Genomic DNA, 20,815 nt, shown 5'->3' on the forward strand with positions numbered 1-20,815 from the left:
CTCGGCTCGCGAACCAACGGGAAGAGCCGCGCCGCCCCCGCCGTAGCCAGAACGGCCGCGGGGCGAGGCGGGAGGCGGCACCGCCCCAGGGCCACAGAGCAGCGCGGCCGGAGCGCAGCCGTCCGCCCGCCGTGAGCTGCCCGCACTCCTGCCGTCCCCCGCGGGCCGCAAGTAACCGGCGGCCCCTCCCGCCCTCGGCGGGGACCGGCGCCCCGGGGGCGGGACAGCGTCGGGCCACACCCCCTCCGTGCGCCGCGCCCCCTCCGTGCGCCGCGCCCCGGGGGCGGTGTCTCCGGCACGGCGGCGTGCTGCGCCTGCGCATAGGCCGCCCCCCGGTTGGCTGGCGGGGCGGAGCGCGGCGGCGGCAAGATGGCGGTGGCCGGCGGCGGCCCCGGTTCGTCGTCCCGGTCCCCGGAGCGGCGGCACGACCCGCTGTCGCGGTTCACCTGCCCGGTGTGCCTGGAGGTGTACGAGAGCCCGGTGCGCGTGCCCTGCGGACACGTGTGAGCGACTGCCACTGGCGCGGTGCGGGGGCCCGAGGCGGTGGGGGTTTGGGCCCGTTCAGCCCGTGGCGGGAGGCGGCCGGGGCCGGGGCTGTGAGGCCGCCCCCAGCCCTCCCCTCCCGCCGCCCCGGGAGCGCGGCAGGGCTGGGCCCCGCTGGGGGAGGCGGGCTGACGCTGCACTGCCTGGGGAGAGGGGCCTTCGGCAGCGTCTGCGGGCGGCCCGGGGCCTCCGTGGAAGGGTGGAAAAGCAGCGTGGGAAAAGCTGTTTTTCTTTCGGTTGCTTTTTCTCTTGAAGGGTGTGGAAACCGAGAGGGCGGAGTACTGTCCAAAAGCTAGTAACGCTGGCGGTAGCGAACTTGAATCCCTCTCCTTCACGCCCGAACGTGAGCAGGCTGCTGTTTTATTAGATATGATTTATCGAGACTCCCATTATCGCTTAGGGCAGGCGACGTGGAAGGGCTCCAGGTATTTATGCTGCGTGTCCAGGAGAGCTGTTCTCACCACCTGCTGTTTCTCTCCCATCTTAGCTTTTGCACTCCGTGCCTGCAGGAATGCCTTAAGCCGAAAAAGCCGGTTTGTGGTGTCTGCCGCAGTACCCTGTCGCCTGGTAGCAGAGCTCTGGACTTGGAAAAGCAAATCGAAATGACAGAAACCACTTGCAATGGCTGCAATAAAAAAGTATGAAAGTGTTTGCAAATTAAGTGTATGAGGTGTGCCTGCTTGGCCGTACTGCCTAGAGGGGAATAAAGTGCTTGCTCTTAAGCTTTCTGCAGAATCAGGTCAAAATGATTATTCTCATAAGTGTATTTTATATAGGCAGCACCCAAATTTTGGCATTGTTTCAACAATTTTTTATTGTTACTTCTTCAGGAAGTTAATTTCAAATGAAAGACTCTGATTTTAGAATTGTAGTACAATATTGCTTCTGAAGTTGCTCTTTGAGCATGCCTCTGTGGGAGGAATGTAATAAAACAGTGGATGTGGGTTTTAGATATTGATCTCTTTGGCTTTTAAACAGACGTTTATTTGCTTCATTTGAAATAGTTATGATTCAAAGTTGTCTGATGTGCATGGTGTATTCCATAGATTTGTTGTTTGTCAGTGTCCTGCACGCTGAATGCCTGTATGGTATCCTTCCTGTCATTTCCTTTCTCTTTGTGAAGTTGGGCTTCTCAGCATTAATTGAACGTGTAAGAAAATATCTTAGCAGGTGGCAAAACAACAAGAAAAGGAATTAGACACACTAAGGTGAGGGTAACGGTTCGGTTAATGTCACTTTTTATTTCTGGGTAGCGTCTTCATTCTGTCTTCATTCCAGCTGACAGAAAACTCTAGTGCCTTGAATTAGACTGCCTTATTGTAAACTTGAATTTTCATTGATGGGACTGAACAGTTAGCAATCAGTCTACACCGAGATCTGTAGTAAAAGCCAAATTATTTTCCATACGCTGTCTCGTCTCCTCAGTGACCAGGTAAATTAGCTTTATATGAAGCATTTTTATTTTTATACTAGAGTGGAGGTTAAGAAAAGTGAGCTGTCCTGAACAGTGCTGTATTTGTAAAATATTACATGCAGCAAAGTTACAGGTTAACTAATCTATAATCTCAAAGCTTTCGACCTCACCAGCTGAAGCATTTGGGTTTTCCTGCTTTAACACTGTCTGCGGAAAGCTGCTTTGTTTTACATGTTTACAGCTTCCGCTTAGAAGCGTAGAGGTAACTGCAAATAGTTTAAACTAACCTTGCTGTGCGATTGTCACCCACACAGATGTATCTCTCAAAGATGCGTAGCCATGCAGCTTCTTGTTCCAAGTACCAGAATTACATCATGGAAGGTGTGAAAGCTGTAACTAAAGAACCGCTTCACAACACCAGGTAATTAGCTCTTCTCTGGAAACACTTGTCTGTCCTTGTCACAAAAACAGGGCTGTTACTCATTAATCATTATAAAAATCTCAATTTTGACTCTTCTGAGAAGAGTCCTTCTATCTTTAAAAATTTAACTGCATTATGGTGTTTCATGAAAGCTGTAGAATTTTGGAGTAAAAGCAGACTTTACCTCTTTTCTCAGTTGGGGTATTAATTGTTTTAATCCTTTCATATTTTTAAAAACTAAGCCTTAGTCCTGCATCTGACAGGCAAGCTACTCTGCTTTCTACATAGCTCATGCACTAGACATCTTAAAGATCAGGGTACTCTGTAAAAGTAGCCATTTTTAAAGTAAAAACTCCGTCTTTCTGTCTCGAGTGTAGTAACTCACAATGAAGGGAGGTCGGAACTGATTGCAGTGCACTCATCCGCACTGTAGCGTGCTGGGTGGTAGTACCCTGTGCGTTTTAAAAACAAAAAAAGAAGAGATAGTAAAATCAGCTTGTCTTAATTACATAGAATAAGACTATTGCTTTAAATCATTTGTACTCTTAAGAGCTGGTAAGACAACTTTTGGGTGTTGAAATCTAAAGCTTTTGCTTTTAACTTTCTTACTATCATAAATAACCTCCGTTTCTCCCCCCAACCAGGAACTTCCCAAACCGCTTTACCTTTCCTTGTCCGTATTGCAGCGAGAAAAACTTTGATCAAGAAGGACTAGTTGAACACTGCAAAACGTTGCACAGCATGGATGCAAAACAAGTGGTAATAAAAAGTCTTGGGGCAAGAATTGCAATGAAGTCTAGTCTTAAATCCCTTTGAAACAATGAATTAGAGACTTACTCTCGAAGTTAAGTACATATTTATAGTTACTCCTGTTAAAGGCAAATGTGGGTATGCTCTCCATGCATTTAACTTCTACATAATTTTGATGTTGGTTTTCGATACATTTTTTGGAGGTGACTAGTCTCTATCCCTGTTGTAGCTGGGACACATTCTCCTTTCGTATTTGAAAAATGGCAGGCATTCAAAGTTAATTAGGCACGGTACAGTAGCAAACATGAAATTAATAAGATATAATTTCAAAAAAATGTCAAGCATTTGATTTTTCTCCTCTGCTGTTTCCAGCAAGAAGATGATATAAACCTTTGGGAAAAATGCTTGCAAAAAATAGCGTATCGTTGTAGTAGTCGTTATCTGCTGCTACTCCCTCTCGTATGAAAGGAATTGCAAAACATGGAACCAAACTTGAAACTTTCACTTTTCTGGAATGTTATTTGGAATTCCAAATTATTTAGAAAAAGGACTTCCTTTTTTCCCTTGGAGAAAAATGATCTTTACAAAGGAGATCAAGGAAACTCTTCTGTCACTGAGAAATGAAGGCTGAAATCTTCTAAAGCAAACAGCTGTAGTCCGTTCTGATTTTCAGCACGTAGAGAGGAGGGTAAGCCATTCCAGCTCAGAGCTCTCAGGCTTGAATTAAAATTATTGAGGGTTATCTGAGGCTTTTGTGTTAAGTGTCCCAGCAAACTAATTGACATCACTTTGCAGATAGAATAGTGATTGTCACAAACCTCGAACTTCAGTCTTCTGTGCCGTCTCTGTCCTGCCCTTCCTCCTGTAAACGTTAAAGCACTGAACCGTTGGGGCTTAATTGGCTTTTTTTGGTTTTTCTTGAAGGTTTGCCCAATTTGTGCCTCAATGCCATGGGGAGATCCAAATTACAGGAGCGCTAACTTCATGGAGCACCTTCAGAGACGACATCGCTTTTCGTACGATACTTTTGTGGTATGTGTTTCCTCACCCTTGGAATACAGCCTGATGACTCTTAAAACCCAGCTTTTTTACATAGCCGCTACCGTGAAATCTCATCCGTGCAGATGGTATCGTGAGAGAAATTGGATTATTGGCAAGTCAGAGGAAGAGGCAGCTGTTGTTCTGTTGTTGTTTGGTGTTGTATCAACCAGCATGGCTGTTGCAGTAAAAGCATTTCTGTACCCTTTGTTCGTAGGATTACGATGCTGATGAAGACGATATGATGGCACAGGTTTTGATGCGTTCTTTGCGGGATAAATGAACCGACTAGAAGATTAACTGTAAAACCAAGCTTCCATGAGGGGGAAATGCCCAGCATCCTCGCACTTCTCCCTGTACATCCCAGGATGAACTCAGGCATCCAGAAATACAGAAGACTTTAATCCCTATCTCAAGTTTCCAATCCTGGTTTGAGATTTCTGTAACACTCAGTCTTTAGTTAACATGGTCTTTGCCATTCGACACTATCAGCCTAATTTTCTTGCTTCACACAAAGCTTCATTGTAAGTCAACATGGAGGAGACGAATCTGTTTTCCTTTACCTATGCCTGTTTCTCAGTTTCTTTCGCTGCTGTGTTCATCTGACCGTCTGAAAACAAAACCATTCCAAATGGAATGGCCTGAATGAGTTAATAAATATCCCTTCCCTATCTCATTTACATATCTTAAACGATAGTATGAGAGGCGTATTTGTAGCTCTCTTTTCCTTTAGTGAGACCTCTAGGTGCTAACTGCAGTTGTCAGACCAGCTCTCATTGAAAGCGACTTACGATGCCGGTGACTTCATAATGTTTCCCAGTGTTTAAATTCTTACACGCAGCCTCAGCTATATGGAAGACATCTTCAGTATGGGCCTTCAAACTACAAACTTCCCTAGCAAATCTTTGCACCTGTGTAAGCAACTACTTCAAAATATTTTAGTTCTATGCATGACTGTTACTTTCTTCCATACTTTGGCCATAATTTCTAGCCTAGAAAAGAAACTTAAATGTTGGTCTTAGTTAAAATGCATAATTTTTTTGAACTATCTTTAGCAAATATTAACCATATTTGCTGGCTTTATGATTAAATTGATGGTTTTGAAACTGGTTTTCTAGGGATTTTAAGCCTTATGCTGATAGGGAAATTCAGAAGGTTTTTTTCAATACCTCCGCTTTCTATTTAAACTAAAATTTTTGTATATATTTCTGGTTTTTCCACCTCTCAAGGCAAGCTGGTGACAAAACTTACCAATAATCCATAGCACTCGCATAGCACTACCTTCCTGCATTACAGATTTTAACAGGTATTTTGAATTCCCGTTCTGCATTTAAACGTTGCTCAATTAGCTGAAGCTGTACTTGGATTGTTTTCCATATAATATTACTTGTATAGTGTGCAGGTAGGGCTTTCAAAGAAAAAGTAAAACATACCCCAGAAAGCCGGGTGGCAATTCCAGTACCTGGGCAAAGGACACTCGTACTCAAGTCTACAGTTCTGCTGTAGAGATTCCTCTTCAGTTTAACATTAACAGCACAGTCAGGATGCTGAGAAGAATTGGAGACGCCTGACCTGAACTTGTAAATCATGGTAGTGTTGAGATGTCTAGTCTAATTTAAGCATGTGTAATTGGAGCAGTGGACCTGCACCACCACAGAATTGAGTACTAATTAATTTATTTGACCAGTAAACATAATATCATCATGTTCTGCAGACTGCAGCATAGCCTTACCCTTAAAACAACGAACCGCGCCCCGCTCAAACCTCTTGATTAAACTTTGCGTCCAGCCAGACCCCCTAACAGATTTAAGTTGAACTTGGCTTTAGTATGCTTTCCCCAACTTGGTTTGGGCTAGTATAGAGTCATCCTTAGGCGTCTGCTTGGTGACTGGAAGCTCAGCCTTGGGGGCGGAAAAATAAAACCGTGTTACTGTGGAAAAATAACCACGTTTGGGGTTGGTTATTTCTAATGCTTGATCTGCAAAGAGATTACCGTGTGCTCGCGGTTGGATGGGGATTTCTGGGCTCTGGCTGGTTTGGTGGTACCCAGTGACTGGAATCTGGATTTCTGCTACTATTCCAAGTGCACTTCCATGCAATTCTGATAAAACGTTTAAGGAGCGGTTAGAAGCTTCCGAGCAATTACTTTGTCATGTTTTTGACTTTTGAAGATAGGTTACAAATAAAGGTCATTTAATTTATAAAATCCTACCTTTGTGTTCGCTCTTGTCATTTCTTCCCTGGGGTCGGTACGTTTCATTTCAGCGCCTCCCCAAAAACCCTTCTTGGCGGCTGCGCAGCGCTGCGGGGAGCACAGCAGACGCGGAGAAACGCAGAGGCTCCCGCCTTCAGCTTCCGTTAAATATTTTGTACTGATTAGTTGCAACTTTTTTTACAATCTGTCTAACAGTGGAGCATGCGGGCTATGAAGAATAGTTCAGATGACGTTCAGAGCCCGTTCTGCTGGAGCTGGCCGGAATAGCGCAGCTGCAGTCCTGCATGGGAATACTGTAAGCCATGAAACACCCCCCTGGAGCACCTTGTCAACTCGAGAAAGCATGAGCGTCCAGCAGGGCTCGTGTTGAAATCTTTACAGCTCCCACAGCTTTAGCTCTGGCTGCCAGGTTTGTGGCGCTCGGGTCCGTGCGGTGTCCTCAGTGGAGGTGGCTCCGAACGAGGAGGCGAGGCCGGCTCACAGCGACGCCCTGAGCGACCCTGCGGCGGGTGTGCAGAGCCCTTCCTCGCTGCACAGCTTGGGTTTGGTTTGCGCCAATATATTACTCAGGAATTATTTCCCTGAAGGTACAGACCAAAAATATTGACTGCAAAATGGATGCAAGTTCTGCTTTAGCTTTGCTTACCTTAGTGTATGAGTAAGAAGCAACGTCCTGGCACCTGCTAGCTCGGTAACGGCAGAATTCATGCTGTGATGAGCATCCATAGCACTGCTGGGGGATGAACCTAGCCATAGGCTTCACTTACCCCAGCTGCTGAAGGGCTGTGTGTCTCTATGCTGCTGATTTCTTCAACTTAACAAATACAAACGTGCTTACACGTGCTGTGGTGTGTCTTACTGATGTTCGGTGGTCGATTTAAAAAGACGTTCTGTTGAGAGGCGGGTGTGTTCTGTGCGTGGCCTTGATGCACCTCATTTGCGTGCAGAAACTCCTGATGAAAAAAAAAAGCCATACTATAGAAGGAGCTTGTCTGGGCTTCTCAGTCCAGTGGAGTGTTACTGCAGAAGAGCGAAGTACTCGAAGTACTCGCCAGAGCTGCTCTCGCCTCGTCAGCAGCTGATCCTGCAGCCCCAGCAAATCGCAAGTGCCCATTGTTGGCGATAACGCAATCGGGCCACCTCGGACCTGTGAAATTCCCCGTGTCTGGCACAGGGAGTCAGTGCAGAGGGAGAGGCACAGGATGGGAGGAGACAAGCTTGCAGTTGAGCTATTTTTTTAAATTAATCCATCTGCAGTCAAAGCCTGACCTTAACAGGTCTGACAAATTGTCGTCAGCATTAATTCCCTAACACAAAGGCATCGCTTCATCTGGAATTGCAGCAACAGATCCCCCTGGTCTCCTCACGCTGGGGGGATGAGATCTTGTAGAGGATCCCATCTACAATAAAGCGTTAATGGTCCTCATGTCACCTGATTGACAAAGGAACAGCAAATGCTTCGCGGCCTTTGGCCAGCGGGGCTGGGTGGTCACTGGTAAAACCAGCATAAGGGTGAACCTTCCACGCAATACCAAGGCTATGTCAAGTCACAGGAAAGCAAATGAGGGACGTGCTCACAGTCCTAAAGCTTTTCTTTGGTTTAAATGTACTAAAAATGACAACAGGGCATTTGCCTGCTTTGGGGGTGGGTTTTTGTTTGTTTTTCTAATGCAGAGCTTCATGTCACGCTTGCATCGGTCTGTGCTTCATTCTTCAAAAGCAACTCATTTTTTATGGGTAGACTATGTTATTCTCCAGGTGATCCAAACGAGGACTGTTGAACCACTATGGAAACTTCCTTTTCCTTCCCACTCCTTCCCCCCAAACTCCAGAAAACGCTCAGCCCTTAGTGAAAATAAGTGAGATCCCTACAGGCTTGGGTCTCTCTTCTCGTTCTTCTCAAAGTTGCCCTGTCTTTACCTAGTTCTCAGACACTGGGCTTTAAAAAAAATAACACAGCGGAGTCTCCGGGAGCTGTTTCAGTGCCCCCACGCAGTGAGGTTCCCTTCGGTGACCCGAGCGTAGGGGAAGGCACCCACCCTGGGCGCTGCGGCCCCCGAAGCGGTGGCCGGCGCGGCGTGCGCCGACAGCAGAGGGAGGTCTTGCATTTTGGAGAGAACGGGGCTCGCACCTCCCGGCCCTCTGCTCGTCCCCGTCCTCCTCCACTGGGCTCAGGGGCCTGCGGCGGGTCTCCTGGAGCTTCCCAGGTGCCGCAGTGAGGGTGCCCAGCCCATCCCCACGCCTCATGCCTGAGCTTCCCTTCGCCCACTGCAGCCTCCCTTGGCGGCAGGAGCTTTGCTCTGCAGCAGCGAATGTGAGATGCTTCATGGAGCCGTGGGGCCAAAGAAGGTAAAAAGCAGGATTTGCACCAGATTTGCTGCTCTGGAGGTGGTTAGCGTGTGCCTGCGCGCTGCTTGGGCCAGTCCATGTGGGTCTGGGACTGGAGCTGTGCCACGGCGGCTCTGACCACCCCGAGGCTCAGCAGCTGCCAGAGCCCGGTGCTCTGCTGCGGGGTGGGATGGCTGAGAAACCACTGCCATTTCCAGCCTGTGAATCATTGCAGAGCTTCCCCTCTGGTCTCCTGCTCCCTGTCCCATAGCTTGCTGGCTCACAGGCACGGGCAGGTCAGCTCACTCTCTCCCGTGATCTCGATTTTTCCTCTAGCACATGCAATTTTTTTCCACGCGCAGTGGTTGGAACAGATCTGATTATTAGCATTTCAGAAAGAACAGAGGAACAGGCTTTGCTTCTTGAAAGAAAACCACCTAGCTGGGTTCCTCGTACAAGTGTCCCCAGCAAAACCACATCCGTGGCAGGTGGAAGAGCGTGGGGGGCACTGGCGAGGCACCGGGGGAGGCACCTGCTGCAGCGCCCAGGCTGCTGCCCCCTGCACCACGGGGTGCTGCACCTCAGGACTCCCATGAGAAATGGGGAGGATTTGCATCCCCCAAGGCCTTTCGGGAGAACATTTTCCCCTGGACTTCAGGCTGATCCAGAGCTGTGCAGACAAACACCTGCTGAAAGCCATGGGCAGTTCTGCAGCAAAGGAGGGATGGCTCCAGCTCCAGAGCATGTGGCTGCAGGGCAGAGTTTGCCAATGCGTCTTGCCTCCGCAGGGCTGTGTGCGGCTGGCAGGACGAGATTTCAAAGCTGTTCCTGCCCTGAGCAAAGGCTGACATTGAGCTCAGGCCCCTGCGCTGCAGCCGTGCTAGTGGAAAGCTTTGCTCCCCACTTCTGCATTTCATGTGGGTTGTGGCTAAACAGTAACACATGGTCAGCAGGGGCTGGCGGAGCAGTAGTCATGAGTGGCCCAGCTCCACGGACCCTTTATGGAGTGGCAGGGCCGGGCACTGGCCGGGAGCAAGGAGGCATTCCCAGCAGGTCCCGTTCCTCCTCCTCCTCCTCCCGCAGCTGCCTTGGCCCGGAGCTGAGCGTGGCTCCTGCAGCAGGTGGCTGGACCCGTGCCCTGAACCCTTCCAGCGGGGAAATCCCCACGCGAGCTGGAGGGATGGGGCGAGCTGGAAGCTTGGGATGGGCTTTTTAACTGCCAGGCCAAGGGGGACCGCTCCGGCTCTGCTCACTGCCCCCCCAGCACCTGCCAGCAAGGCCTGGGCACCTTCCCCTGGGGAGCAGAAAGCCAACGGCAGCCTGCGCCTCGCTGGGGATGTTTGAGCCACGCTGCCATGCCCGCGGAGGGGCCAGGGGAAGGCAGGAGGGAAGAAAAGCAGAGGGCAGCTTGCCAAGGGAGGCTGCACTGCCTGAAACCTGCCCAGCAGAAGGGAGAAGCATGTCCGGGCAGGTGCCCCTGACCCCTGCCTGGGGGAGGGAGCCAGCGAGGGCTGAGCTGGACCCACCCGCCCCTCCGCAAGGCTTGGCCTCTCACCCGACGATTAACAACCTGCGGCGAGGCGCACTCCCCGCGCCGGGCTGTGTCCCGCACCGCTTGACCCGCACCCGCGATCCCCGGGGCGGGTGGGAGGCAGCCATGCGTGTGGGGCGCGGGGGTCGCTCTCCCGGCACTGCGCCTTCCCCCAGCCCCGGCGCTGCGCCCGTGGGTCCCTCGCACGGCTCCTCGCCCCGCTCCCCTCCATCAGCAGCAGCAGTCGCCCCCCGGCAGCGCAGCCCCGTGGACGATCCCCACGGCTCAGCCCCCCACCCGGTTGCGTGGGGCCGGCACCTGCGGGGCGCCCGCCCCGCCCGGCCCGGCCCATTGGCTCCGGGGCCCGGGGACGGCCCCGCACCGCCCTCCCCGCCCCCGCACCGCCCCCCCCGGCCCCGGGCCCATATTAGCGGGCGCGGCGGCGCGGCGGCCCCGCGGCGGGCGGCGGCACCGGGGCTGCAAGATGCCGCGCTCCTTCCTGGTGAAGAAGCACTTCTCGGCCAGCAAGAAGCCCAACTACAGCGAGCTGGAGAGCCAGGCCGGTGCGTGGACGGGGCGCGGCGGGGCGGGATGGGCCACGCACGTGGGGCGCCCGGCGGGGCGGTGCGGGGGCTCCCCACGTCCCCACGCGCGAGCGGGTGGGTGACTGACGTTTTGCAGGGGTGCGGTTTTTTCCTTAATTCCGTGCATCTCGGGTGAGATGGGGCGCGGGGTCCCCCGCGTCCCGGGCTGTGGAGCCGCCCCCTGGTACCTCGGGGTGGGTTGGAGGTGCCCGGGGCTCCCCCGTGGGGTGGGCACGGGTGCGCGGGGAACTCCCCATCACGGGGGTGGGCAGGGGTGCGGGGTCCCCTTTGTCCCATCCCTCGTAGCAGGGCGGGCAGCGGCGCCGAACACCCGTGGGGCGGAGTCCCCGTTACCCTGGGGTGGGCTGGGGTCCCTTTGCTCCTCCGGCTCCAGGGTGGGGCGCGGGGCTCCCATGGGGGACGGCCTGGGGTCGGGTCCTATCGCCCCGGGGGCGGTGCGGAGCCCCCCGTGGGTGGGCTGGGCACCCCGCTTCCCTGGGGTGCGGAACCCCACGGGAGTGGGTCGGGGCCCACGGGGAGCTTCGGGCTGCCGCTGAGCGCTGCCCCCTCCCGCAGTGCTGGCCGCCCCGCTGCTGTACGAGACGTGCCCGCTGCCCGTCATCCCCCCGCCCGAGGTGCTGGGCCCCGGTGCCTACTACCCGCCGCTGGTGTGGGACGCGGGGCTGCTCTCCAGCCTCTTCCCGGGCGGCCCGGGCAGCGAGGCGGCGGGCAGCACGGCCCCTGCCCTGGACCTGACGGCGCTCTCCAGCGAGGAGGATGAAGGCAAGAGCTCGGGCCCCCCCAGCCCAGCCTCAGCCCCCGCCACCGCCGAGCGTTTCCGCTGCGCCCAGTGTGCCAAGGCTTACTCCACCTTCGCCGGGCTCTCCAAGCACAAGCAATTGCACTGCGACGCCCAGGCCAGGAAATCCTTCAGCTGCAAGTACTGCGAGAAGGAGTACGTGAGCCTGGGGGCTCTCAAGATGCATATCCGGAGCCACACGCTGCCCTGCGTCTGCAAGATGTGTGGCAAGGCCTTCTCCCGGCCCTGGCTGCTGCAGGGCCACATCCGGACGCACACCGGTAACGGCGGCTCTCGCCCCTCTCCCTCCCTCCCTTATCGGCCCCCGCTTCCCGGCTCCGCGGCCCTCAGCGAATCGGCACGCCAGGTGTTATCTGGGAAGATAAGGGCTTCCCAAACCCCCTTGGCACATCTCTCTAAAATGTCCTTTAAATATCCTCTCGGCTGGAACTGAGCGCGGGGTCAAGGCTCGGCTCGTAAATCTGTGCCGCTGCCTGTTAGTGCCGCGCCTGCCTGCGAGCCAGCCCGCCAGCCGCGCTGCGACGGCGCGTGCTTCTGCTCACTTTCATGCGTGGGGGCTATGAGGCTGCCGGAGCGCTCCCTCTGCCCGAAGCATCCCTCCCGGCCCACCCCGAGGGCTCCCGGCTGGGCTCCCCAGCCAGGGCAGCGCCCCAGGCACGGCTGCCCACCACCGCGGCCTCCAGCCCGCAGCCCCCCGCAGCAGCGGTGAGCTCGGCTCCGAGCACGCCCGCTGCCCACACGCACCGCAGCGAGGCTCGGCGAGGCCCGCGGGCAGGTGCTGGGGGCGCGGGGCCGGCCACCCCCCGCACCTGTTGGTGCGGGTCCGGGCGCCGCAGCTGCAGCCCGCCCTGCTGCCACCGCCGCCCTACAATGCATCCCCTGAGCATCCTTTGTGGGGCTGCGGGGATAGTGTGATTGTTACTTGGCACTGATTTCACACCCTCTTAACGTACTAAAGATGATGGCTGAAGGAAGCCGGGAAGACTTAATTGTGCTTTCCAAATTGAGCATACGCATTTGTTTCCTCCAAAAGAGTCTTTCTGGGAGGAATTCGCCCTGGCCAGGCTTTTCAATGCGAGCCGGGCGGGAGAAGGGGGAGCGCGGGGTTCGGCGGAGGAAATAGCTATACTCACCCTGGCGCTGGCGCCTTTCAGCCGCTGCCTGCTATGATATAATTAACACATAGCGCTTGGCTTTCCTGCCTCTCCGCAAACGGTTCACTTGGCTCCAGGCAGGAGATGAATATCGTGTCTTCGTTTGTATGTGCAACTGCCTTGCAGCTTGCAGATGTTTCCAGCATTAATTTTCCGTGGCTCATAGGAGAGGTTTTTTTTCTGGGAGTAGGAAATTCCCAAGTCCACGGCTTTCTCGAAGTGAATGCTGTACATACCTCTCCCCGCTTTCCCTCCGAACAATAACAGCCAGCACTTCTTTTCACTGTGCTCTTCACAAACTTTGGCTAATGAATGGCTCCTTCTTTGATATTCCCCATGTGTTGATGCACTGGTTAATTGGGAGTGTTTCTCTTTGTCCCATAGGTGAAAAGCCCTTTTCCTGTACACACTGCAACCGGGCCTTTGCTGACCGCTCTAATCTCCGCGCCCACCTGCAGACCCATTCAGATGTAAAGAAGTACCAATGCAAAACCTGCTCCCGGACTTTCTCCCGTATGTCGCTGCTCCACAAGCACCAAGAGACGGGCTGCTCCGGCTCTCGCTGAGGACTCTGCTCCCCCAGGCCTCTCACCGCACAAATACCTATGTTATAACTAGTTTCTGTAGGAGTTAGTTTCCTCCGTCGCCACCGCAGTGTGCACCGGGCCGGACAGAGCTGCTCCGGCCCTTGAGACCCTCACACTCCTCGTTCGGTGCCTCCTGTGCAATGCGAAGGCCTGACCCTCCTCCCGCGCCGGCGTCTGAGGGCGCAGGGCTGGGCTGCGGGGCGCAGGGCTGGGCTGCGGGGCGAAGCGTGGGCTGCGGGGCGAAGCGTGGGTGGCGGGGCGAAGCGTGGGTGGCGGGGCGAAGCGTGGGTGGCGGGGCGAAGCGTGGGTGGCGGGGCGAAGCGTGGGTGGCGGGGCCCGCCGCAGCCCCTCAGCAGGTGCCCCCCGCTTGCCAGGGGCACTCGGCACCTTCAGGGTGGGACCTGCACCCTGGCCCCGCCGCCGGTATCGGACATTGCCACCGTGTAGCTTGGGGGGGTTGGGGTTTTTTTGTGGTTTTGCGTTGGGTTGTTTTGTTTGTTTCGTCGTTTGTTTTTTTTTTTTACCGTAACCACTTGGTAACTTTTAAGAACCAATATTTTTTTAATGAAGGACAAAATGTTACCCCCCTGCCCTGAGTGTATATACGCCGCCTGTAGAAGGTGTAACTATGCAATAATACAGTATCCCAGTAGTTGTGAAGCAGCTGCTTCTTCCCAGCACAATGACAATTTGCAATGCCTGCGAGATTAACAGTGTCCATAAAAGGCATGGGTAGCCATTTCAAACACCAACCCTGTTTACAGAGCAGCTATGCACTCAAGCACCTGTTAATATGACTCTTAACAACTGCTTTTCAAGAGAACTGTGACTAATAGCAGGCACTTGTCAGCCGATACAATGGTGGCCTGTCCCAAGGCTGCCCATCGACAGGTGTGTGCCAAAAGCCCTATTTATGGGTATTGACAGGTGCCTCCTGAATGCATCTTTCTTTGGACATTGTTTTCATGGAATCATTACAAAGAGGATGTTTACATTTCAAAGGTACACTGGTATTTATATTTTTGTGCCACAATTTTGTACTGATGAAACTTTTTATATAATTATATGCAGTTTATTGATATTCAATAAAATGGTTAATTTATAATAGGGTTTTGTGGGTGCTTAGGGTGACTATGTAGCCGCGGGTGTGGGTGGGCAGCGCTGTGGGACCGGGAAGCTGGGCTGGCTGGGGGTGCTGAGCTCAGCTCTCCTGCTCCCGCCGTGCACTCCTGGCCTCCGGCTGCAGGTGAAGGGCAAGCGGCGTTCGCACAAGGGGGCCTGCAGAGCAGTTGCCTCTCAGGGGAGGAAGAGGCAGGCTGAGTCAGTTCCTGCCAAAAGGCTGGGGAAGGGGCAGCTGTGCGGTGATGCAGGCTGGGGGCTCTGGCTGCTGGGGGTGCAGTGGGTCTCCCTGGCTCTGTGTGGGAGAGGACTTGCCCTGTCCCTCCCAGCCTGCCTGCGTGGGTGCTGGCTTCTCCCCATGGGGCTAATGGAGCACCTGTAGCCTGGCCGTGTCCCCCAGCCCGCCGTGGCGAGCAGGTCCATGCTGTGGCCTGGGGGATGGCCCCACTGGGGTGGTGGGGCTGCCTCTGGCTCTCGGCAGGCTCCTGAGCCTCCCCGGGCATGGCTGGAGCACGAGGCGCCTCGGTGAGCCGAGCCTCAGGGTAGGTGACCCCGTGTGGGTGGTGTGGCAGTGGAGGTGACACATCCTCTTGTCACCGCAGAGCCCGTCAGCAAGCGCAGGTAGGGCTGTCCCCCGTGTGCCTGGAGGGGCAGGTGGTCAGCACAACCCCGGTACCTGCATCTAGGATTTCCACAAAGAAACACTCCTTATGCCCCAAACCACCTGCCTTGCACCTTCCCAGCTGCCTCTGCATTTGGGGTGCTTCAGGGACAGCGTGGTTCTTGCCACCTGCCTCCCCCAGGGGCTGGGATTTTGTCCTCCACCCCCAGCATTTCCTCAGTGCCATCTCCAGGACATTGCTTTTAACCAGGGAATAAAAGCATGCACGGCCCCAGCACTCGTCTCCCCTCCACCCCGCCGGCGTCCGGCTCCCTGCGCCTCTCCCAGGGGCTGTTACGGAGCAGGAAGATGTGTGTGGCTGTAAAAGTCAGCAAAGCTGCTGCTCGGCCCTTCTTTAATTAAGAGCTTGCCCAGTATAAACTGACTTTCCCAGCCGAGTTGGACTCATTACTTGATTATTAAGCAGGGCAGGAAGTTTTGGGTTTGCTCTTGTGTGTGCTTTTTTCTTCCTTTTCCCAACAGGAAGCGGGGGAGGGGCACTAATTACTTTCAGCTTTCCATCCATAAAATCCTGGAGCTGCAAAAGCAGCTAAATAGTTAAAAAAAGACCGATTTTGAGAACGGACCACCTGCAGGAGCTGGAAAGGAGGGTCGAGGAGTGGGTAAGCAGGGAGCAGAGGCCGCTGAGCCCGGCTTGCCGGGGAGGCGGCGCGGGGTGTCCCGCCAGCCCCGGTTGGTGTTGGCTTTGTGGCTCTGACATCCGAGAGCCCTCAGTTACTGCTGAGCGTTAGGGACCTGCAGCGTGCATCCAACCGCACCGCGTGGGCTGTGCCTTACCCCCACCCACGCGTGTCGCAGCTGTCATCGGTTCGGATGGGGACCCTTTCCCGTGCCATTCAGGCTGTTGCTTCATCCCTGCACTGGCACCCACTGGGGAGCCCTGCCAGCTCTCTCTCAATGGGCTTTGACTAATATTGGATAGGCAGGCAGCGAGAGTTGTGAGAAACCTCCTCCTTAGCAATCTTTCCTACTCTCAGTTGTGTTCCTGGCTTCCTCCAGACCCTGGCTGGGATGCAAGGCTTTTAGAGAGAAGGTATAGAACGGGTGGAGGACAGCCTAGGCTCCGACTGACAAATCCCACTGGCATTCAAACACAAATGCAGACTTAAAACACTGCAGAAACGCTGCCTGCTCTGAATCACAAAAGCACAGCCCACTGGCACTTGGGCTGCTGCTGCAGTCTGCTCCCTTCCCGGCCCAAGCACCCTGCACCCCTGGGACCTGAGGCTGCTCGGACAGGGAGCACACTGTGCCCTGGGGACCCACGGCCGCTCAGATGCTGTCTGGCAGCTTGGGGGAGTGCCTCTGACCTCCCCAGGTCTGGACCAGCTGCTGCCCTTCGCAGGGTGATGGACGTGGCCCAGATCCCTCCTCTTCTGACCGGCTGCTCATTTTCCTAAAAATATTTCTTATTTCTGCACTGAGGGCTGTTGGGGCGAGCAGAGGGCTGGGGCCCACGATGAGGACGCCCTTACGTCCAGCTCAAACCTGCCGCGTACGTGGGGAATGCCTTCTGTCCTTTCTCTGCCCCTCTGCACCTTTGGGGCTCTGTGATGGGGACCTGCACCCAGGAGCTGGGCCTGAGGATGAGTTGTAATTGCTTTTCCATTTCATTTTCGGAAGGAAACCTCCCAGAGCAGCATCCCTGGAAGCAAAGGCAGCCGGCAGCAGTGCTGTGGTCCCCGGTCCTTGCTCCCCTGTGCTTGCCCAGGCAACGAGTGCTGCACAGTGAAGCCAGGGGGTTCATGGCAAAACCTCAGCAGTTTTATTTTTTTACCCCTGTTTTTTCTTCTCTGTTTTAAAGCCACAGGAACTAAACACACCGTAAAGCCGCTGCCTGCAGCCCGCCTGTTTCATCCAGGTAGCGCAGGCTGCAGTTTTGGCGGTGGGGGTGGCAGGGAAGGGGCAGCCGGCGATTAACGGGAGGAACCATTTGGTGACCACCTTGTGAGACCATCTGTAACAGATTACGGTGTCAGCGCTCGTAAAAGCCGGGATTCAATCAAGCACCCGGCAGGTAGCAGGGGGGCCCCGCTGGCAGGGGCCGTGGTGCCGGGGTGCGGGCTGTGCCGGCTCCGGGCTGCCGCGCTCCCCAGGCGGCGGCACGGCCACGGCATCGAGCGTTTGAACTCCGCCATTTAATTTCCACGGACCTCCATGGGACCTTTAAACAAGCACGTACGTCCCCTCGGCTCCTGGAGCCCTTTCAAAGGCTCTGGGGAAACCACAAAGTGCCTTTTCTTCCCAGAGAGGACTATTTTTTCCCCCCTTCCTGACCTGATGCAGAATTATGGGTGTTCGGAAACCCACCCTGCTGTGGGACCCCTCCTGGGCAGAGAGCTGGGGCAGACCTACGCAGAGATACTGGGTTAAAATGGGCTTTAAGGCTTCCACGCTGCTGTTTGAAATCATCCTGTCTCTGCGGGCATCCGGAGCATCCCAGGGAGGATGGGAAGGGAAGTGGGTGGATTACAGTCTCCTTTGCAGAGGCTAAGCTTTATCTGCTTGGTGATTTGGGGGCTGCAGTTCCCAAAACAGCCTTTTGCACCCGTTTCTCTCCCTGTGTCCCTTGGGGATGGATGCCAAGATGCCTGGCCCTGGTGCAGCAAGAGTAAAGGGCTGCTCTGGGGCCACTCTGCACCAAAGTCCTTGGCAAACACCCCATGGGGCATCTGGGCATTGGGAAAAGGAATGAGGGAAAAAGAAGAAGGGCTGGGAAGTGTTTAAACACAAGGAACACTCCAAGCCCACCTCACGCTTAGCGGAGCTGGGGGCTCCCTGCAGAGCTCACCTCGGGCCAGCGAGCTTGCGAGGGGTGGAGGACAGCCCTGCCACTGCCTCCCAAAACACCTCCCCCCACCTTCAGGGCAGGAGGAAGGAAAAAAAATTTCCACTTTCTTCCCCTGTCACTGAAAAACTGTCTGATAGAAATGTTCTCTTTGTGATCTCCTGGATCCCTGGCAGCCTCCGGAGGAGAGTTTCCAGCATCCAAGCATGCAGCCCCAGGAGAAGGCAGCCAAAGCTCAGCCCCTGCAAAGTGTAGCAACCTAATTCTTCTTTTGGCTCTTACCTTACCTAGAAAAAGCTGAATAAACAAACAGAAACCAGGCAGGATCCAGGGAAAGGCCCGTTACTGAAGTCAGTCGCTGGACGGCTGTTTCTGATTTGGGGGTAGGGAATGGCCGGGCCTTCGCGGCAGAAGCCGGGACGGCTCGTGGGGGCGATCAGCAGAGGCAGTCTCCCACTGGAGATACCTGGGACTGACGGAGGCCTTGGAAGGTGTGTGCGGTTCTCCTCGGCTGGGCAAGACGGGCAGCAGGTGCCGGCGCGGGCTCAGCGAGCCCCTGTCAACAGGCAGTCCTGGTGAAAGCCTCCGTCCATTAACAGCTCGCCATAAGGAGAGGGGATTCACAAACAAGCTGCAGGTGTAGCTATTGTTTTTCTGGCTCTGGGCTATTGACACGAGCCATAATCTCAAATCAATCTTTAATCGGATGATGAACTGATAGCGTGGGGCTGGGGAGGTGCGAGCCTTCCCATGGAGATAAGGAGCACAGCAAATGTGGGGAGAGGGAGCCCGGGAGACCTGGGGAAGGGGAGCAAGGCCGAAGGTTTAAAATAAAGATAACTTCTCCCTGCAGATACAGGAGGTTTGGCTTGCAGCATCACCGGCATCACCGTGGTCTTGCCGCTGGCTGCACCCACCTTTCTGAGGGCATCGGCTCTCCTCGGCCACGCTGCCTGCGAGTCCCTGCATGCCTCCCCCACGCCGGCGGGGCGAGGGGCGATGCCTGCCCCGGCAAAGCATCAGCCCCCTGCCAAAGCGGCGTGAGCACGTGCCTCGCTGGCTCAAAAATCAGGCTGTAAATCCTCCCGGTGGAGGACAGCTTTCTCCTGGGCGAAGCGAGCACAAACTCCTCGCCCCGAGTGCGTGGGGCAGCTCTGCTCACCCTGCAGGGTGGAGAAACTCCTTCGCGGGGCTGCCTCACCCTCCAACGATTTACGTCACAAATGTCGTGGCAGCGGCCGCGGCCGACGGGCAGACGGGCAGTGCCCGCTCGCAGGGGTCTGGGAGACCGCAGAGGGACGGACAAGCCCAGGACTGTTGTGGGTTAAACGGTTGGTTTTCCTCTTTCGCTCTCCGCCGGTCCTGATGATGGGGAAAGGTTCGGGGGCCGCTGGCGTGGCCCCCCTGGCGGGCACAGGCTCGTGTGGGGTGGGAGCGGGTCTCTGTCCCCGGGCCAGTGCAGGCAGGTGGGCAACGCTGAGCAAACAGCCAGGAGCGGCCACAGAGTCCCTCTGCAGAGACACCCTTGCCAGAGCCCCAAGCACTTCGCAGCCCCCTCCGCTCACCGTAGCGGGTTAAAAATGAAAGCCATAAAACTGTTATGCTTTTCTTCACCTGAGGATGAACAGTTTGGCACAAGGGACACAAGTGCGAGCGCAGCAGCGACCTGTGTCCTCCCCACAATAAGAAGTGCAAGAGTTACCAGCCTGCACTGATGGCTTTACAACAGCAATGCTGTGCAGTAACTTGTTGGAGATCTGCCTAGAAAATCATCAGAAAGTATTTTAAATCCAGCATAACATACATATTTATGGATCACCTTCTGTTTTACTGTGCTCCCTGAAAGCAATGCGAGGCCTGTTTTACTTTTCTCAATAAAAAGGCTCACATTTCACATGCGAGGAGATTGGCGTCTCCTGAGCTAATTAATCCGGGTTCCCCTCCACCTCCGCATTTTCCACGCAGGGTTATGCTGGCGACACTTTGTCTGTGGCCGCTCCGGGGCGGACGGTGCTGCACATTAAGCCTCCTTTGCCAGCGATGCACTGGAGGCAGAGTGGGGCACGGCGAGGAAGTGGCGGCATGTCGTGGCACAGAGTCATGGCCTGTTATAAAGAGCTTAAAGGGCCTGCATTATGTCATTACTCAATTAGCCTGTTGGTTATAGCACTTCATTAGAGAGACAGTTCCTATTCACTGGCCCTAATCCACTTTCTAAAGACAGGGCTGCAGCCATTGATCGCTTTTCCCGCTTTCCCAAAGAGGCAGAAAGTGGGTTTGGAGAGTGGCCCCACGGCGGGCGGGGGGAGCATCCCACCGCTGGGGCAGCCCCCCGCCACCCTAAAACCGAGATGAGGGCAGCAGCACCCAGCCCCGGCAGCTCGGGGATGTGCAGGGGTGCAGAGCACCTGCCCTTCTCAGCAACCTCAGAAATCAGGCTGTTAACCAGAGAGCAAAAGAGTTTTGGTGTCAAACCATAGGCAACCGCAGCTGGGGACATGACACCTCGCCTGGCCAGATGCAACGGGTGAGCCGGTGCCACGGATGCTCTCGCTGGGCCGGCTGTGGAGATGCGCACCACCTGCCCAGCCTGCACCTTGCCTCGGTCTACAGTGGGGGCAGAAATAAAAGCCAAAAAGCCCCTTTTTTAATTTTTTTAAAATTTTTTTTTAATTCCCCCCCCGCTCTGTGACATGCAATGCTCAGTGGAAACTGAAGTGGGGTAGGAAGTGGAGCGAGAACCACGCGCAGGAAACCGATGTGTGTCAGGAAAGGATGTCAGCACGGGCGGTGGGACCGAGAGGCCAACAGACGGCACGGGAGCTGCCCCCGCCCCGCCGG

The 20,815-nt window shown here is 54.9% G+C and overlaps 2 protein-coding genes and 1 long non-coding RNA gene across 3 annotated transcripts; 2 read left to right on the top strand and 1 right to left on the bottom strand.

Moving 5' to 3' along the window:
* Positions 1–323: 323 nt before the first annotated feature.
* RNF114 (ring finger protein 114) lies at positions 324–6,377 on the top strand. Its single transcript, XM_064465190.1, has 6 exons — positions 324–503; positions 1,031–1,181; positions 2,272–2,378; positions 3,023–3,137; positions 4,053–4,160; positions 4,384–6,377. Exons 1-6 carry the CDS (start codon positions 370–372, stop codon positions 4,447–4,449), a joined length of 681 nt encoding a protein of 226 aa, XP_064321260.1. The 5' UTR covers positions 324–369; the 3' UTR covers positions 4,450–6,377.
* Positions 4,383–10,627, bottom strand: LOC135315682 (uncharacterized). The gene is made up of 2 exons (XR_010375156.1): positions 7,149–10,627; positions 4,383–6,962 (listed from the first exon to the last, which is right to left on the bottom strand). It is a non-coding gene; the product is annotated as an uncharacterized LOC135315682 (long non-coding RNA).
* A 52-nt stretch (positions 10,628–10,679) lies between these two features.
* Positions 10,680–13,615, top strand: SNAI1 (snail family transcriptional repressor 1). Its single transcript, XM_064465188.1, has 3 exons — positions 10,680–10,803; positions 11,401–11,904; positions 13,183–13,615. The coding sequence occupies exons 1-3, from the start codon at positions 10,725–10,727 to the stop codon at positions 13,362–13,364; spliced, it is 765 nt and encodes a 254-aa protein (XP_064321258.1). The 5' UTR covers positions 10,680–10,724; the 3' UTR covers positions 13,365–13,615.
* The last annotated feature ends 7,200 nt before the right edge of the window (positions 13,616–20,815 follow it).

The sequence above is a fragment of the Phalacrocorax carbo genome, chromosome 14 (assembly GCF_963921805.1).
Source record: "Phalacrocorax carbo chromosome 14, bPhaCar2.1, whole genome shotgun sequence".
NCBI lineage: Eukaryota > Metazoa > Chordata > Aves > Suliformes > Phalacrocoracidae > Phalacrocorax > Phalacrocorax carbo.

Excerpts from the sequence above, each read along its gene's own strand:
- RNF114 (XM_064465190.1), top strand. The coding sequence starts at position 370 with ATGGCGGTGGCCGGCGGCGGCCCCGGTTCGTCGTCCCGGTCCCCGGAG. Across the intron at positions 2,379-3,022 it reads GAACCGCTTCACAACACCAG|GAACTTCCCAAACCGCTTTA; the intron begins GTAATTAGCTCT and ends CCCCCCAACCAG. Across the intron at positions 3,138-4,052 it reads GCATGGATGCAAAACAAGTG|GTTTGCCCAATTTGTGCCTC; the intron begins GTAATAAAAAGT and ends TTTTTCTTGAAG.
- SNAI1 (XM_064465188.1), top strand. The coding sequence starts at position 10,725 with ATGCCGCGCTCCTTCCTGGTGAAGAAGCACTTCTCGGCCAGCAAGAAG. Across the intron at positions 10,804-11,400 it reads CGAGCTGGAGAGCCAGGCCG|TGCTGGCCGCCCCGCTGCTG; the intron begins GTGCGTGGACGG and ends CCCCTCCCGCAG. Across the intron at positions 11,905-13,182 it reads CCACATCCGGACGCACACCG|GTGAAAAGCCCTTTTCCTGT; the intron begins GTAACGGCGGCT and ends TTTGTCCCATAG.